The 19798-nt window shown below is 38.4% G+C and overlaps 1 protein-coding gene across 1 annotated transcript; it reads left to right on the plus strand.

Moving 5' to 3' along the window:
• Positions 1 to 1521: 1521 nt before the first annotated feature.
• LOC125239948 (phospholipid phosphatase 5) lies at positions 1522 to 15695 on the plus strand. Its single transcript, XM_048147732.1, has 6 exons — positions 1522 to 1713; positions 7162 to 7348; positions 9591 to 9660; positions 11648 to 11776; positions 14381 to 14545; positions 15402 to 15695. The coding sequence occupies exons 1-6, from the start codon at positions 1637 to 1639 to the stop codon at positions 15605 to 15607; spliced, it is 834 nt and encodes a 277-aa protein (XP_048003689.1). The 5' UTR covers positions 1522 to 1636; the 3' UTR covers positions 15608 to 15695.
• The last annotated feature ends 4103 nt before the right edge of the window (positions 15696 to 19798 follow it).

The raw sequence follows: 19798 nt of genomic DNA on the forward strand, positions 1-19798 counted from the left end.
TTTTATACATTAGATTTTCTCGTATTCTTCAAATTTGTTTCGGTGTTTTAAAAATAGTTTACTCAATAATGTTTATATTCTTTAAAAAAGAAAGATCTGTTTTAAAATTAATAATACTCTTTTGGTCACAAAATTTTCAAATTGTACTTTAGAATTTTTGGTCATTTTTGGTGTAAAAAATGTAGTTTTATTATGAGGTAAAAAAAAATTCAGTCTAATTGAGAACCTCCTCCTTTTTGAAGTCGGTTAAAGATATATATCAGGAAAATAGCAACACCATAATAGGTATGTGTTTGTGTGTAATAAGTGCCTATTTGTAGCTTTAGTTGAAAAATTGCGTATGTTATATGTTGTTCAATTCTGTAAAGTTAGAGTAAGAATAAATAAAAAACATTATTTACTGTTTTTATTTATACCGTAGCAAGCCAGCTTTGCTGTCTGTAGGAAAAGTGGATCAGGGGACAATGCTCACATAAGTTATAATAATTATTCTCCGTGAGCATTATTTTAGTTCGTTAGAATATGAACTTGTATTATTTCATCAAGAAAAAAAAACCGGCCAAGTGCGAGTCGGACTCGCCCACCGAGGGTTCCGTACAAACTTTCTTTCAAACTACCTATATAGTAAAAATAATCTCATATTTTCATATAACTCTAATGACTTGACTAGAAGACAAAAGTATAGGCACTAATGAGTATTATTGTGTATAGCGCTATCTCCCGGTCAATTTGCTAACTAATTTGCGCGACCTGGTTTTTCAGGGATAATTCTTTATAATGTTAACCGATTTAAACATTTTTTACTTTATTGGACAGAAGATGGTTTACATAACATCTCGTATTAATTTGAAGTACCATATACATCCGCAAGGGTGGGTAAATTGAAAGTAAAAATCTGAAAAGTTTTTTGTGAATTAAAAAAAAAGTATTCAAAATACAAACACGATTATATTTTTCCTGTAATATTTAGCATAAAACCAATGTTTACTAAAATTTTCATAATTTTTCGTTGGTAAACTTCGGAGATAAGGGGGAACGGTATTTTTTTTTACATTTTCCTTCAAAATTCTTTTTTTTCCACAACAAAAAAATTATAAAAAATAGCTTATTTACGTTCAATTTGAGCTCTTTCCAACGATACCCCACTTGACCTAGTAACTTGAAATTTACAGTTTGCCCCCCTTTCATTTTGGCCATTTTCTACAATTAAAATTAATATATTTAAAAAAATTATACTTTCTATTTGTAGAGGTTTACAATCTTCATAACTATTCCAAATTTCAAGTTGATAGCATTAGTAGTTCTCGAGATATTTAGGAATGTGACAGACGGACAGACAGACAGACAGAGTCGCACCATAAGGGTTCCTGTTGTACCTTTTTAGTACGGAACCCTAAAAACAAGAACTCCTTTTCAAGAGCAGTATCGAAACGCAAATTTCGTTCAGAAATGGTAGATCAATTGTCAATTTTTTTAATTTTTTGCATACGTGTTACATTTGTTCCCGAACGAACTTAAAATGTCATGTGACGTGATTATATTTTCTTTGGTATGTGCGTCAATATCAATCAAGATACTCCGCAAAATAATTTGCGAATTAAATATAGGGCTAGAAATAACTAAAAAGCCAAAGAAAATGCCGCTTATACGTTCGGCTAGTTTCAATTTATTTATTGAAATCTTTGTCCGCATAGCTTTACTTTCAGCTTTTTGGTAAGTAACGTCCATATGTTACGAATCCGTGATGGTTGTATGTAAACATTATTTTATAAATGAAATAAAACACGGAGCCACGTAAACAATATTTTTTTGGTTAGTTTAACCTCTGATAATGACCTTTAAGTTTTATTTTTATCCGTAATCTGTGTTGATATTCAAATTTGAGTCAATAAACTTATGCTTGTAATGTAAGCACATATTGGTAGTAATTAAATTTTATTATGGCTTTAATCCTCTAATTTTGATTAAATGCGATGATAAGAAATTGTAATTGATAAATGAGTATAATTTCAATTTGAGTACTCATTTGATTTTGAGAAAATTAAAAAAAAAATCTTGCTCATTTCAAAATGTGCAAATTATTAAATTGAGCTGTCCTAACGTTTTAAAAGTCATAATAACCAGAGCTTAGCACTTTGTGTATGGTTAGCATTAAAATGTACACACTATTATTACAGTATATTATTAGAATTGGGCTGCAAGATACAGGCCTAGCCTAGTTTGCAGTCCACCGGATATTGCCTGCGTGCAAAACTTTGTGCTTTTATTTAATTAATAAATTTACTTTACTTTAGTAAATAAATAAATAAATAAATATTGGGGACACCTTACACCAATCGACTTAGCCCCAAACTAAGCAAAGCTTGTACTATGGGTGCTAAGCGACGATATACATACTTAAATAGATAAATAATTATATACATAGAAAACATACATGACTCAGGAAAAATGTGCTCATCACACAAATAAATGGCCTTACCGGGATTCAAATACAGGACTGCGGCTTAGCAGGCAGGGTTACTACCAACTGAGCCAGACCAGTCGTCTATATTTGTAATATATTGTTTTACCATTTGATTTATTGACCATGATTGCAGATCACTGAATTTGCCCTTATTAACATTAAAAACAGGAAAAAAAGATGTAATAGTTTAAAAAAATGTTGGTGTGTCTCTATCACACTTATGAATAGTGCAAAAACCGGCCAAGAGCGTGTCGGGCCACGCTCAGTGTAGGGTTCCGTAGTTTTCCGTATTTTTCTCAAAAACTATTGAACCTATCAAGTTCAAAACAATTTTCCTAGAAAGTATTTACAAAGTTCTACTTTTGTGATTTTTTTCATATTTTTCCAACATATGGTTCAAAAGTTAGAGGGCACACGCACTTTTTTTCCCTTTAGGAGCGATTATTTCCGAAAATATTAATATTATCAAAAAACGATCTTAGTAAACCCTTATTCATTTTTAAATACCTATCCAACAGTATATCACACGTTGGGGTTGGAGTGAAAAAAAAATCCGCCCCCACTTTACATGTAGGGGGGTACCCTAATAAAACATTTTTTCCATTTTTTAATTTTGCACTTTGTTGGCGTGATTGATATACATATTGGTATCAAATTTCAGCTTTCTAGTGCTAACGGTTACTGAGATTATCCGCGGACGGACGGACGGACGGACAGACAGACATGGCGAAACTATAAGGGTTCCTAGTTGACTACGGAACCCTAAAAAAAAGATGTAATAGTTTAATAAAATGTTGGTGTGTCTCTATCACACTTATAAATAGTGCAAAAAGGACAACCAGACATGATAGCTTATCACGCTAGTGTACTGAGCCCGCTGGTAGTTTGTCTATGAAAATAACTGTGTTATTACATACTACACAAATTTTTAATCAAAAGAATCAGTAATAATAGCTTTACGCAACCCCGTATAGCACAGATTCGCTTAAGTATAATGCGATTTTAAATTTTTTAATTGTTCAAAAGCAAGAAGCCACTCAGAAAACATGTTAAAGTTTCTTTAAATACGCAATTTGATTGTAATTTTTCAAGTAAAATATAAACTATTTGCGTTTTTTTTTTATATAAATGGGCATACTCTCGGCCACAGACTAGCCAAAGGCAAAGACGTGGCCTACGATGGAGTGAGCTCGCCCAGAAGATGCATGTTTACTCTTGATTTGAAGGTTGCCGGGTTATATGATGTTGGGTTGATTCTAACTTTGGTACTTTATTCAAGTGACCCCAGTATACGCGAAATTCGCTTTGCGCGATTTCCCTAGAACGCATCGCTCGCGTAAAGCAGGGTATTACCACACCTCGGACACTGGCGATCAAATATATGAAAGAGGCCCGTTCCTAGCACTATTAGAAACATAGCTCACCTTAATCGGGACAAGCACACACCTCATGAATTAACTACAATCAAACCTAATATAGCGGACTCGCTAAATCACACCAATGAGTTCTTCTCATCTGTAGGTAAAAACTTAGCAAATGTTATACTCTGTGAAAAAAACACGACGGAGGCCACCCTTGCGTCCGAAGTAGCGTTACCCAACTCCCCCCTTAGGTCTATGTTTTTACATCCTACCGACGATTCTGAAGTAGAGAAATTAATCATGTCACTAAAACATGACTGCGCATCCGGTATTGATAAAATTAGCACTAGTATGTTAAAACATCTAAAGGACTATGTTGTCAAGCCCCTCGTTCACATCTTTAACCTCAGCATCTCAACGGGCATATTCCCGGAAGGCTGGAAAGTAGCAGCAGTAGTTCCTGTTCACAAAGGTGGTGACAAGCACAGCCCTGGGAATTACCGTCCTATCTCTCTCTCCTCAGTAGTATGTCAAAAATGCTAGAAAAAATAGTAAATAATCAACTTGTAAATTTTCTTGAATCAGAAAAACTGCTCTCCCAAAGACAATTTGGTTTTCGGAAGAGCAGATCTTCTGAACAAGCAGCCACCCTACTAGTTAACCTTGTGTCGTCGTATCTTGACAGAGGCGAATCTTGCGTTGGAGTTTTTCTAGATCTGGCTAAGGCGTTTGACACTGTCTCAATCCCAATACTACTTAAGAAGCTAGAACTGCTTGGCATTCGTGGTATAGCATGGAATTGGTTTAAAAGCTACCTTACAAGCCGGAGACAGTGTGTGAGACTCGGCACCCTACTTAGTGACTCAACTCCGATAACCTTTGGTGTACCACAAGGCAGCATCCTCGGCCCAACCCTATTCCTAATTTACCTCAATGATTTAATCTCCTTATCGCTCAGCCACGCTGAAATTATCTGCTACGCTAGACGATACTGCTCTGCTGTTCCACGATATCTCCTGGGAGCGTTGCTTTGCTGTAGCTGAGGCAGGTTTATCTTTGATCGCCAAATGGCTTGCAGACAATCTGCTCTCTCTTAATACTTCAAAAACGAAATATTTATGTTTCCATAAAACGGCTTCTTCTGCCCCCAGTACTCGACGAAACCTCACGCTTTACTGTGACAATTCTACTACTCTCTCTCAAAGGACACGCGATGTAGTCAGTAACAGCAGAACCATAAAGTACCTAGGCATTACACTCGATGAAAACCTAAATTTCAAAAAATACATCGATGTCCTGTCGTCAAGAGTCAGAAAAGTCGTTTTTATTATGAAGCTATTGCGAAATTCTGCTTCAAAGAAGCTGCTAAAGCTCATTTACATATCCATTTGTGAATCGATCCTATCGTACTGCATTGGCGTATGGGGTGGTTGCTCTAGCTCTGCGCTACTACCCCTTGAAAGGGCCCAAAGGTTTGTGCTTAAAGTCATGCTTGGAAAGCTCCGATGGTTTCCAACGGTCACTCTTTATAAGGATGCGGACGTCCTCAGTGTGAGGAAATTACTAATACTTCGCGTCTCAATTCACACACATCGAAAAACTATAAATTCTGAAGAATACAGCTCATTAATCCGTAATAGAACCTTTAAAATTCCTATTCCCACCACAAAAACAGTGTTCGCTAGACGTTTCCCTAACTTTCTCCATCCACATATTTATAACTCTGTAGTTAAAGCATGTAACATATCTAAAAAGTCCCCTTTAGAAGCTAAACATGTAATTAAGAACTGGTTAAAAGATCTTAACTATAGGCAAATTGAAATGCTGCTGAAAGTCATCACCTGACCGCTCACAAATGTACACACACACACACACGCATACACACACACACACACACACACACACACACACACACACACACACACACACACACATACACACAGACACACACACCCACACTCGCACACAGTCACACACAACTATCTTATTGTTAACGCATAATTTTAATATTACTAGAATACCAAAATGTTATGTTCACCTTATTTTGGCTGCCACGTGACAGGCTTAGCCTAGTGTGGGGCCACGGGACAAATAATGTACGATTGTATTAATTTCTTTTAACAATAAACTATTCTATTCTATTCTATTCTATACTAAGCTCGCGTAGGTGAACGCGTACTATGCTTGTATGAGTGAAATATTACTGGTCGACTGTTCGCGTTTTTGACAGGCGGTAACTGTGAGGTAACCGAAAGGGGGTGGGCGGCACTTTCAGCGGGGAACGGGAGTGGCCATACTGTACGATAGTAGTCTTTATTATACTTTTGTATTACTGTATATCATTCTTCTTCTCTGGGGTAATAGTACAAATTCTAATGACCTGTTTATTTTACAAAAAAAGTGTATCCGAATATTAGCCAATAAAAAACCATTAGAAAGTTGTCGACTAGTTTTTAAAGACCTAGGAATATTGACCCTCCCCTCTTTATACATTTTCGAAATCTGTACGTTTGTGAAATTACATAGTTCTTTCTTCTTACAAGCAAAAGACCGCCATGCAAAGCCTTTAAATCTACGCCATAATAACGACCTTTCCCTGCCTAGCTCTAACTTAACAATATTTCATTCTGGACCACAAATGACGTGTACCTATAAAAATCTATAATAAACTACCCATGTCCATAAAACAAATAGAAAAAATACATATTTTCAAAAAAATACTTAATAAACATCTTGTACAAAAATCTTATTATACACTGCAGGATTTTTTTGATGACATGCCTAGTATCCATCAATAGTCTTTATAATACATATTTAATTGTAATGTGATAAATAATTTGATCTCGTTATTGTACCTAATAGTAGTTAAGTTTTTTTTATACCACGTCGGTGGCAAACAGGTATACGGCCCGCCTGATGGAAAGCGGTCACCGTAACCTATGGACGCCCGCAACTCAAGGGGTGTCACGTGCGCGTTGCCGACCCATTAGAAACTTGTACACTCCTTTTTTGAAGAACCCCATACTGTAGTTCATCGGGAATACCTCGACAGGGAGCTCATTCCACAGCCGGAGCGTTCGTGGGAGGAAATTCCTCTGAAACCGCACGGTGCGCGACCATTTAGGTTGCAAGGAAGGAGTAATTAAACTATTGTACTGTACCTAGTAGTAGTTAAGTACCTAGGTTAAGATTGCTGCGCCCTTGCAGGGTCCATATTATGTACCTAATTAAGACCTAATATGTATGCAATAAATGCTTATGACTTATGACTTTGGTTCGTTTTTAGTTTCTATCATGAAAATCTGCAAATTTTGTACCAAACCTATTTTTTTCTAGCTATATGACAACCATGGCACCCTACGTGCGAGTCATACAGCCGGCCGACCTGGAGTACTCGCTGAAGTACCCGCGTCACGAGTCCTTCGTCCCGGGGCACGTGTTGTGGTCTATAGTGCTGGCAGTGCCTTGCGTGCTGTCCATCACAGCGTGGGCTGTGTGCAGCGACTGCAATGACGCTTTAGAGGTACATTACATAATAATATGTGTTATATCATAAATTAAATATAACAAGATCATACCATCCCATACATTAAAATGCGACCGCCTAAGACCGCGCTTACACTCCACCACACATAGATGGCGCCACAAAAAAATGTCTTGTAGCTTTCGATTATACTTGTAGATGGCGTTAAGTGTCACTTTTGACATAGATTTACGGCTCGGAATTGACACTTAATGCCAATCTACAAATAATCGGTGGCAACAAGGCATTTTTTGTGGCGCCATCTATGTGTGGTGGAGTGTAAGCGCGTTCGTAGGCGGTCGCATTTTAATGTATGGGATGGTATGATCTTGGTTATATATAATATACTAAACTAGCTTTTTCCCGCGGCTTTGCTTGCGTTATTTTAGAAAATTTCGGATGCTCCATAAAAACTTCCACCCCTCCTTTTAGGGAAGTGGGAGGTTAGGAAGAGACAAAAATTAGTCTATGTCACTCTCCATCCCTACAACTATCACTACTTAAAAAACCGGCCAAGAGCGTGTCGGGCCACGCTCAGTGTAGGGTTCCGTAGTTTTCTGTATTTTTCTCAAAAACTACTGAACCTATCAAGTTCAAAAATAAAGTTCTACTTTTGTGATTTTTTTCATATTTTTTAAACTTATCGTTCAAAAGTTAGAGGGGGGGGGGACGCACTTTTTTTCCCTTTAGGAGCGATTATTTCCGAAAATATTAACATTATCAAAAAACGATCTTAGTAAACCCTTATTCATTTTTAAATACCTATCCAACAATATATCACACGCTGGGGTTGGAATGAAAAAAAATATCAGCCCCCACTTTACATGTAAGGGGGGTACCCTAATAAAACATTTTATTCCATTTTTTATTTTTGCACTTTGTTGGCGTGATTGATATACATATTGGTACCAAATTTCAGCTTTCTAGTGCTAACGGTTACTGAGATTATCCGCGGACGGACGGACGGACGGACAGACAGATATGGCGAAACTATAAGGGTTCCTAACTTCCTAGTTGACTACGGAACCCTAAAAATCACGTCGATTCGTCCCACCGTCTTGCCGTGAAATACGGACAAACAAACAGACACACACACTTTCCCATTTATAATATTAGTAATTTAGTATGGATGGGTGGCCAATGAGCACACTGGCGGCTCGGTGGTAAACAGTCTCAATTTAAATACATATAAAAGTCATAATTTATGTCAATGCACTAAAATAGTCATTTATGTGACTGGTGCATAATGAGAGGCATTAAAACACGAGTGTTGTTTTATGAAACGAGCCGAAAGGCGAGTTTTATAAAATTAGACAATATTGCTCATTATGCCCCATTCCCATAAATTACTATAGTATGGTGGCAAACAAGCATACCACCTGTTAAGCAGTCTCCGTAGTGTATGGACATAGCCACAGAGCTGTACCTACTCGCTAAAGTACCCGCGTCACGAGTCCTTCGTGGGGGAGGGGGGGGGGGGGGGGAGGTGTTGTGGTCTATAGTGCTGGCCGTGCCTTGTGCACTGTCGATCACAGCGTGGGCTGTGTGCAGCGATTGCAATGACGCTTTAGAGGTACATTATATTATAATACGTGTTATATACCCTGGTGGTGGTGGCAAATGAGCACACTGGCTGCCTGGTGGTAAACAATCTCAGTAACACTACATAGAGGAATAAGAAAGGGAAGAGTATTCAAATCTTCAAGAAAAGAGCGTACACCCATCTTAAAGGCCGGCACCTCCAACACCTCTGGTGTTTCGGGTGTCCATGGGCGGCGGTGATCGCTTACCATCAGGCGACCTGTCTGCTCGTTTGCCTCCTATCCCATAAAAAAAAATAGGCATAGTTAAGTGGCATCTAGCGACAATCACGCGTCAACTAGCGTAAATTATCAGAACTGCTACTTGTCAATAGATGTCGCGACGAACGAAGAGTCTAATGCTCACCAATTTTTAACTAATATTACAATAGTATTAATCAGTATTCGGTTTTCAATTCCTTCTGCTTGTAATGTAAATTGTAAACTGTTCTAATATTAAATTTTTGGCAGACGAGACACTGCAACACCTAGTATCGAGTAGTGGTACTGATAATTCACGCTAGTTGACGCGTGATTGTCGCTAGATGTCACTTAACTATGCCTATACAAATAACCCGCATTTACTGATGTATGAAGTTACAACTTCCCTTACTTATATAATTATTACTTAGTATATGTAGTGAGCTTTTTTTCTGTTTCAGTTCTTGCTGGCGTGGACTTTGGCTATGGGCATGAATGGAGTCACCACAAACATGGTCAAACTAATAGTAGGTATGTAATACAAAAGAGGATCGAGTATTATAAAGAGTTACTGTCAAAGTAAAATGTGTAATCACAGTGCATAGACTGCCATCTCTTGACACAGGCTTAAAACTGTTGAACCTCAGTTTTGACAATTTGGCCCTTATCTTAGCTTGATATGAGTTAAAATGTCAAATATTAATATTAGCGCCATCTAGCAGAGCGTTCCCCAAAGGTGTAACACCATCTAGGCCACCGTACCTTTTTCTCTAGGGCTTTGAGGTACGTTTTTTTCTTAGACTTTATCCGTCTATACGGGGTTACATAATTATGTCTTTGGTAATACCACAGAATATATAATAGTACAAGTACAGAAGGCCCACTGCTTTGATGTTCACGAAATGCCGCCTTTTTAAATACCTACAAAATTCTTACAAAGAAACGAGCCGCACGTGCGCGGCGTCCGGCGATAGGGTTACCTATCTATGGGTATGGATTAAAACGAATTAATACTCATATAAAATGTTATACTATTATATTCAAGTCTTGGGTACTTTCTAGGTATATATACTGTATTTAAATATTTTTCTTCAAGTTCCAACATTACAAGACTTATTGAACTTTTCCGTGGAACTTAATCAGTAGTAGATCTGTTTAAGAATGTCCTATGCTATTTATTTTATTCATTTAACGTGCATTCCGTGAGAACGCGCGTCACCCCTGAGGAGGCCGCGAACTCGCGGCCGCCAGGATGTACTTGTAGCGCGGCGATAGAATCGCGGAGTGAGCCGCCCCTGCTAGTGTAGAGTAATATTTGCTTAACCTTAGATTAAGATCAGTTACGGAAATATTAAGTATTATGATTCATTTAAAACAAAAAATAAATTAAAACGGTTTACGTTCGTAGCAGTATTCCACCCACTAGTTTTTCACTAGCAGTGTCGAAATACACGATATGTATCTTTATTGACAAAATGCGTCAATATTTCTGAGTCTGCTCGAGTTAACTAAACCAATATCTTTAAATAATTACTTGTCAAGCGCCAAGTGTCACTGATAACAATGTCAACTAAAAATGCGCGAAATACTCTGGCTGTACACAAAATTTGGCACGCACATTTACGTAAAATTAAATAAAAATTCACATGGATTTTTCCATCATTTCTGTATGAAACAATGTATTTCATACAATACCGCGACGATGGATAATATAAAGTAGATGTATGCGCATATTTTTATTTAGTTGTTGTGTGCGGTGACTCAATAAATGCCAGATGTTTTTTGTATGGAAAGCGAACCACCTTAATACTCATACCTAATTATATGTTCTAACTTAATAATAATCCCTACTCATGAAATAAAACTATGGAAACGGATTAAATGATGAACGAACGGATGAATGGGATGAATTGTAAATTCATTATACGCGATTTAATCCGTTTCCATATTTTTATTTCATGAGTAGGTATTATTATTAAGTTAGAACTTATAAGCAGATATTTCATGAGTAACTATCGCGGTAACCGAAGACAATATAATAATACCTACTATTTATTATAGACCACCACTTTCATCCAATAGACCAGTACATTTTAGATTCCATTAACTGTCAAATAGTCCTTACACCCTGGCGGGTGCTGCCTCTGCGTGTGTCCCATGATACGGGTAAGGGCAACATCCGCTCGGTTTACACTGTACATTTCATTAAAGTGTCTAAAGGGCCTCTACGCGTTGGCTTCGGCCCCGCGCACGCCTCCCAAAGGCCCGGGACACCATTGTTCCGTGATGGGAAAGACTGTATATAATATTTTTATAGAAGTGGTTCATTATATGCCAGGTCGAAGCTTCGGAGTGCCATCTGTACTGAAAAACGTCGTACGATACACGTGCGAAAAGGAAATTCGTAACACGTGTCGATTTAAAACTCTCCCTTCGGTCGTGTTTTAATTTATCACCACTCGTTTCGAACTTCCTTTTTTACGCACTTGTATCGTAATGTACTGTATATTTTTCACAGGCAGACCGCGTCCGGATTTCTTCTACCGCTGCTTTCCGGACGGTATAGAGACAATGGATCTACAGTGTACAGGGGATCCGGGTGAAATCATGGACGGACGGAAATCGTTCCCCAGCGGGCATAGTAGCTGTAAGTATTTTTTCCCCTCACTAGCTCAGAAACACGTGTTTTGTCCTTTAATACCAGCGGGTAAAAACGCATTTTAACCACTAGTGGGTAAAGTAATTTGACCTTGAATAAAATCAAATTAACTGCTTTAAAATTGATAAAAGTAGGTGAATCTAGTAAAAAAGATGATTTACCACCTGTGGAACTACTGGAAGCAGTGATAAACGCATTTTTTGCGTTGTAGTCTCCTCGCTATAGTGAGGGGAAAAGTTTTGTGTTACACTCGGGTGCAAATGTATTTTACTTCTCGTGTATTAAAAAACTCGCAAGTTCAGGATTCTATTCTCGAACCACTCGCTTCGCTCGTGGTTCAACTATAGAATCCTTTCACTTGCTCGTTTTTCAATTCCACACTCGGCGTTAAAATACAACTTTGCCCCCTTGTATAACAAAAAACTATTACAAGCTTTTATTTAACTTGCCTTGTTAGTATGTTAGTTTGGGTCAAAACGTAGAAGCTATTTTTTTTTATCATGAACCATTTTATTATAGGGCAAAGTTACACAGAAACTTATATAACATATCTATAAAATATTTGTTTATAATATCTAGTCTATATGTGGGAGGGCAGCACCGTCGTCAAAGCCGAGCCATCGGGTGATGGCCTTAAAGCGGTGGCGTGTGCCTTGCCTTGCCTTTTTGACCCACAATTTTTGCACACATTATGTAAATTACGTTACAATGCAATATTATGGTTTCATGGAGCTGATCTGATGATGGAGCATAAAGGTCATAGGAACTCTGTTATGAAACGTCGTATCCCCATCGAGTAAGGGGTTTTTAGAAACGTCTCGGAGAGCAGTAGATGACTGTTGAAAGAAAGGTACAGTTGGCGATAAAAGCTTGTGCCAAAAATGAATTTTTTGCAAAAAAACTTATTTTTCGCTTTAGATTGCGTAGATATCATTTTCTAACCCCTGACGCAAAAACGACGGGGTGTTATAAGTTTGACGTGTCTGTCTGTCTGTATGTCTGTGTGTGTGTCTGTCTGTGGCATCGTAGCTTCCGAACGGATGAACCGATTTAGATTTTTTTTTTGTTTTAAAGCTGAATTAGTCGGGAGTGTTCTTAGCCATGTTTCATGAAAATCGGTCCACTATGTCGGTGGTTTTCCAAAATTTTAATTTTGGTTAGGACAGTTACATAATACCAAAAAAAACTACAAAAAGAACAAAAACTAGAAGACTACTTTGTACTTACTTGAGTATTTTATAAGTGCTAATTTTCATGCAGAAATAACATACATACATACATACAATCACGCCTGTATCCCATAAAGGGGTAGGCAGAACACATGAAACTACTAAAGCTTCAGTGCCACTCTTGGCAAATAAGGGGTTGAAAGAAAACGAAACTGTGACAAAAATAAATACGCAAATAATTATAATATATAACAACCCACCACCAAAAACTTTGCCACATACGGTCTCTTAAGGGTTATCACTTTTTTTACTTTTGACAACTTTGCCACCTACGATCTGTTAAGGGTTATCACTTTTTTACTTTTGACAACTTTGCCTCGTAGTTAAGGGCTATCACTTTTTTACTTTTGACAACTTTGCCAAGTACGCTCTCTTAAGGGCTATCAATTTTTTACTTGTGACAACTTAGTAAAAAACAATGCTTCGAATATAATCTGTTAGAGGATTATCAGAAAGAAAGAAAAATTTCACAATAAGATCGTCAAACTGTAATTGTATAAAAATACTAGTCTAGAAATTTTCTAGACTAAAATGTATGTGTATGACAAAAAAGAGCAATTATGTACAAATACATTGAATTATCAATGTCATCATTGCAAAAACACTCCTTGTGTTTGACGATGTTTTTAACCCCCGACGCAAAGACGACGTTGTGTTAAAATTTTGACGTGTCTGTCTGCCTGTGTGTGTGTCTATCTGTGGCGTCGTAGCTCCCGAACGGATGGACCGATTTAGATTTAGTTTTTTTTATTTGAAAACTGAATTAGTCGGGAGTGCTCTTAGCCATGTTTCATGAAAATCGGTCCACTATGTCCAATATGTAGTTCCATAGAGTACCTACTGTACCTAGTTTTTTAAATATTTTTTGATGAATACTTTTGCATCTTAAATTGTATCTTGTTACTTAATGCATTGCATGTTAATTATGCGATGTAATGTATTGAAAAGAAGTGGCCCGCCGAGTTTCTTGCCGGTCCCATAGTGGATACCCCCCTCCCAACTGAGAGGCGATTGAAATCTTCTCGAGGCTGAGGCGTAGGGTTAGAGCCGGTGTAGCTTTATTTGACGTTCATATGCGCATTGTAATATCATTCATCATCATCATCATTTCAGCCATTAATCGCCCACTGCTGAGCATAGGCCTCCCTTCGTGTACGCCACTTAATCCCGGTCCTGGGCTAATCTCATCCGAAAGTGCCCCGCAGTTTTTCGAATGTCGTCCAGCCAACGAGCCAACGGATGCCAGGCGCTTCTTATAACCGATAGCGACCACCATTCGGTCAACATTTTTGTCCACCTGCTATCACTCTGCCTGGCAACATTGTAATATGCGTACTTGAAAAATAAATATTTCATATTCTAGTGTCGTTCTGCTCACTGGGTTTGGGCAGCCTCTGGCTCTGCGGGCGCCTGCGCGCGGTGTCGCGGCGGCGTGGAGGCGCGCGGCTTGTGCTGTGCGCCGCGCCGCTTGCGCTTGCGGCCTGCGTGGCGCTGAGTCGAAGCTGCGATTACCATCATCACTGGGAAGGTACGTGCTCCAGAAACTACGTGCTATCGCTGCGACAGAGCGACAGTGCTATGCCAGGCATACCACGGCCGCTATCGCCGGGCGATACTGACGCGGCGTCACTGTCGCTGCGTTAGTGATGCTGCGCTCGGAAGTAAGTTCATACATTTACATACTGCATAGTACTATCGCTCTGTCGCCGCGTCAGTGTCGCTGTGTTAGTGACGCCGGAGCCGCTTTGCTCGGAAGTCCAGCTTTAGGGTTTTCCCAAACCCAAACGGAACCAGCTTTCGTCGACTAAAATCCGCCCGTCAGTGTGAAGATACTTAGCGGTGAGCGGCAGCTGTATGTGCGAATGAAAAGTCCCATCGCTGTGTCTCGCTCCAATGTATGGCCGCCGCTCACCGCTGTCGCGCTTAGACTAATGTCGTGGCTGAGCCGTTAGTGTGAAGACGCTTAGCGGTGAGCGGCAGCCATACGTGCGAATGGAAAGTCCCATCGCTGTGTCTCGCTCCAATGCATGGCCGCCGCTCACCGCTGTCGCGCTTAGACCAATGTCGTGGCCGGGCTGTTACGCGTCATCGTCGCTAAACGCATCCGTTCGCATGTTTATGCTAACGAGCGATTGTTGGTCAGCGAAAGCCAATTCCGCGTCGGTATGTTTGGGGAGACTCTAAGACTGATAAGCGTTTACGTAATGAACCCTCGTGAAAGTCAGCTGTCGCTGCGTTCCTTCAAAAGTTTTTCCTTCAAACAATTAATTATTCAGAGTTCAGTTGTTAGTATATCTATGTTGACGTGTAAAAGTGCCCCTATGCCTTATTTTAAGAATAAATTAATTGTATTTATACTAATACTTCATAATTTTATTTTTCAGATATCCTAGTCGGTTCTACCCTCGGTTACATAACAGCGTTCATCTGTTACCGGCAATACTATAACCCTTTAACGTCAGACCTAGCCGGGGTCCCATATATAGTGTCAAACACGGAGCTAGCTCAGTATGTGAACGGGACAGATAGCCCTAGTAAAGAGCGAGATGAGAATACACCGCTACTGAAGAAGGTAGATAAGTGGATATAGTTTAAGTAACAACAACACTCAACAACTAGAGACTAGCTCAGGACCGGGACAAATGGCGTACTAGAGAGGCCTATGCTCAGCAGTAGGTACTGATGTGCCGACGGAAAGTTTACAAAATTCTGAAATTTTCACAAAGGAAAACTTCGGAAACTTTCCATACTTTGTATAGATGGAAACTTTCCATTTCATAAATTAAATTCCCTTTATTTTTCGTGAGAGTTTCGTGAATTTTTCAGGAAATTTAAATTTTTTTTTGGAAAGTTTCCGCAACTTGCACATGACTGGGCCATTTTTTTCAAAGTTGTCCACCCCACTTTTTTTGTAACATGGGTATTTTTTACGCGATTCATACTCAGAATCGAGAGCTCTTTCGATCCTGATAGGAGAAAAAAAATGTCCCAAGATTTCCATACATTTTTTCGAACCTTCCATTCCGTTACCGCCATACAAAATGTATGAAAAAGTGGTAACGGAATGGGAAAAAAACCTTGGGACACTTTTTTTTCTCCTATTAGGATTGAAAGAGCTCGCGATTTTGAGTGTCAAACACATAAAAATTTCCAAATCTAAAAAAAAAGTGGGGTGGACAACTTCGAAAAAAATGGCCCGACTAACAGTAGGCGATATGATGATGATGAGCAGTCATATTGTAAGTGTCACAATTCCTCTATAAGATCTTTATGTAAAAATAAGTCTTATAGTGAATGGGGTCAGTAAAAGGCGCTAAAAAAATCAATACTACAGCAAATTTTAATTTATCCTATTTTGTTACCAACATTTAGTAATATAAGTCGACTATCGTAAGATATATACAGGATAGTTGTTATAATTAAGAAAATATAGATACTAGAGAACCTTAATGACGAAATAAAACTTACTAAAATCTTAATTCATTAAAAAAATTTTGGTAACAAAGTAGGAAAAAAAAACTTTTTCCTTAATTGTTGTACTCAAACTATTTGAGAACTGCTTCTGTAAGATCCTTATTAAATAAAATTATGCGCGGAAGAAGTAAAACTTCGTAATGTGGAAATGAACATAGGAAGGGGAAATCAAAATTCGAACTGGCAACACTGAACGTTAGACATTTAGTGCTGTCGACTAATTTAACGAAGTTTCACTTCAGAATATTATATTACTAAGGGTAGTAATGTACTACTAAGGCGCTAGTAATGTGCTACTAGGGCTATGCTACCTACTTTACTAGGACTCTTCGGCTGTTCATATGGCAAGATCAAATAACACGGCTGCTAAAAATTTAGGAAAAACCGGCCAAGAGCGTGTCGGGCCACGCTCAGTGTAGGGTTCCGTAGTTTTCCGTATTTTTCTCAAAAACTACTGAACCTATCAAGTTCAAAACAATTTTCCTAGAAAGTCTTTATAAAGTTCTACTTTTGTGATTTTTTTCATATTTTTTTACCATATGGTTCAAAAGTTAGAGGGGGGGGGACGCACTTTTTTTTCCTTTAGAAGTGATTATTTCCGAAAATATCAATATTATCAAAAAACGATCTTAGTAAACCCTTATTCATTTTTAAATACCTATCCAACAATATATCACACGTTGGGGTTGGAATGAAAAAAAATATCAGCCCCCACTTTACATGTAGGGGGGGTACCCTAATAAAACATTTTTTTCCATTTTTTATTTTTGCACTTTTTCGGCGTGATTGATATACATATTGGTACCAAATTTCAGCTTTCTAGTGCTAACGGTTACTGAGATTATCCGCGGACGGACGGACGGACGGACGGACGGACGGACGGACGGACAGACAGACATGGCGAAACTATAAGGGTTCCTAGTTGACTACGGAACCCTAAAAAGGATATAAATCATATTTTGGAATTAAAATTTACGAAAAAAAAATTGTGTGACATATCGTAAAAGTTTGACTGCTGAGTATGGTAAAAAAAACATTCCTTAACATTTAAGATTTAAAGTTGTGTGTCTTATATGTCACTTAAGTGTTTATTATATTGCTAATTCATGTTAAGATATGATATGTTGTTCGCTCGTTTTTGCTCAGAACGTGCAAGTTGTAGAATGAGCTACCTTCTGAGGTGTTTCCCTTGCGCTATGACATGGGGTTCTTCAAGAAGCAGGCATTTAGGGTTCTCAAAGGTCAGCAACGCATAAGTGGCTCCCCCGATGTTGCTTATGTCCATGGGCGGCGATGACTGCTTCCCATCAGGCGGCTCGTCTGCTCGTTGCTGCCTATTTCATAAAAAAAAGTGACATCTTGGTCTTTACCCTCCTCACAGACCAACCCCTATAGACATCCATTACAAGACGACTCGCGGTCGCCAGCCTTCCTAGTATTTGCACTGATATAAGCGCGGGCGCTCGCCGTGCCCGATCAGTATCGACCAAGTAACAGACCCGAAAGCAGCGCGTGTTTTTCGCACTAAAAAATTGGAAAAGGGTATTTTGATGCCTTAAAGATATCCCCCTGTAGTGTGAAATGGTGTGGAAAGGTAACAAGAAGCTCAAATTTAAAAACAGATGGCATTACATTCCACAAATAAGTCATATTTATAATTTATTCAGAGCCGGCATAGGTCAACTTACATTGGCCACTTACGCGTCAGTAGAGGGACAGTCATACTTCTGTCCCTTTTCATCTGGCGCGACTGCCCACCGTCCTTGAAACGGCCAATCACAGCGCGCTTAACACATTCCCCGCCCGCTCCTCCCACCCCAAACACTGGTGACTCGTATCGCGAACAAAATATACAAGATTTCTACTCTATAGGAGGTTCTCTGTGACCCTCCTCCTCCTCCTCCTCTGTTTCTCGTTTACGGCGTTATGAGCGATGTTCGTGTACAAATACGACGCCGCGGGACGTAAGCGCCATCGACAATAAGGTTCCTTTACCCAGATACCGTCACATATAACTGCTGACAATCATGATAATCCTACTCAGGCTTTTATGTAAATTTCAAGTAAAAATAAACCTGGAAATTGACACGCGTTACTGGGCCTTTTCTTTTCAAAGTTGTCCACACCACTTTTTTTAGATTTGGAATTTTTTATGTGTTTTCCACTCAGAATCGCGAGCTCTTTCAATCCTGATAGGAGAAGAAAAGTGTCCCAAGGGTTTTTCCCCATTCCGTTACCATTTTTTTATACATTTTGTATGGCGGTAACGGAATGGAAGGTTCGAAAAAATTTATGGAAATCTTGGGATATTTTTTTTTCTCCTATCAGGATCGAAAGAACTCTCGAAATCGGACGCAGACAACTTTGAAAAAAATGGCCCTACTGCGAAGTTTTTCTCAACCAAAAACATTATTCCTTATAATTATATAATTAAGTATTATTGTTGTTGTATTAACAAAATGTTTATTATAAAATACGCTTCCGTAAATTTTATCTGTGCTTTAGTAGGCAAAGTAATTTGGCAAAGTTGCCAATTGTGTGATATGTATGACTTGACCTTAATAAATAATGGGAATTCCCAAAACAATATTCCTTTGTTACCACAAGATAATGAAAAACATGCTATCTAATAGGGATGACGACTACATAAAAAACTGGCATTCTGTTTAGTCCGTCAGTTAGATCGCCCAAAAATACTGAACACATATTTTTCGCTTTTTCTAATTAATAAAAAAAGTACAAAGATATAGAGCATCAAAGTTCCGGAGTGGGGCTTGTGACGTCACGTCTAAGTAAAAAAGTGTACCTAGGCGTGACGTCACGCGAAACTTCAACGCACTGTACTGTCGTCATTTTTTGTTTACGAGAAAAAAGAAAAAATACGTGTCTAAATTTTTTTGAAAACCTAACTGACGGACTAATTAGTTTTTTTTAGTCGTCTTGCCTATTTTATCCAAATTTTAAACCATTATAAAGTTGTAATAAATAAAATGGTAAAAACTAAAATAATATATAGGCCGTCAGGGCCTTTCTATCCTAGTCTATATTAGTTGTTGTCCTATATATTTATTATTTAATAGTGTACATTATTATTTAATTTGTACACTACCTGTACCTATGTGCATGTATATCTATGTATGTGTGTGTTACCTACTTATATTAGTACAAATGTTATGTAATACTGCTACAGAAACCAGTGATATATTTTATTTATAGCCAAAGAGGAATTCCTTAATTATACACGGTGTAACATGAGAAAAACGGAAGGATTTTAACTACGCATTTCTGAGGGTAAAATAAAGATAAA

The sequence above is a fragment of the Leguminivora glycinivorella genome, chromosome 26 (genome assembly GCF_023078275.1).
Source record: "Leguminivora glycinivorella isolate SPB_JAAS2020 chromosome 26, LegGlyc_1.1, whole genome shotgun sequence".
NCBI classification, from domain to species: domain Eukaryota; kingdom Metazoa; phylum Arthropoda; class Insecta; order Lepidoptera; family Tortricidae; genus Leguminivora; species Leguminivora glycinivorella.

Bases quoted from the DNA above. Each gene is read 5' to 3' on its own strand.
- LOC125239948 (XM_048147732.1), top strand. From the start codon at position 1,637: ATGCCGCTTATACGTTCGGCTAGTTTCAATTTATTTATTGAAATCTTT. The intron at 1,714-7,161 runs GTAAGTAACGTC...ATTTTTTTCTAG, and splicing joins GCTTTACTTTCAGCTTTTTG to CTATATGACAACCATGGCAC. The intron at 7,349-9,590 runs GTACATTACATA...TTTCTGTTTCAG, and splicing joins ACTGCAATGACGCTTTAGAG to TTCTTGCTGGCGTGGACTTT.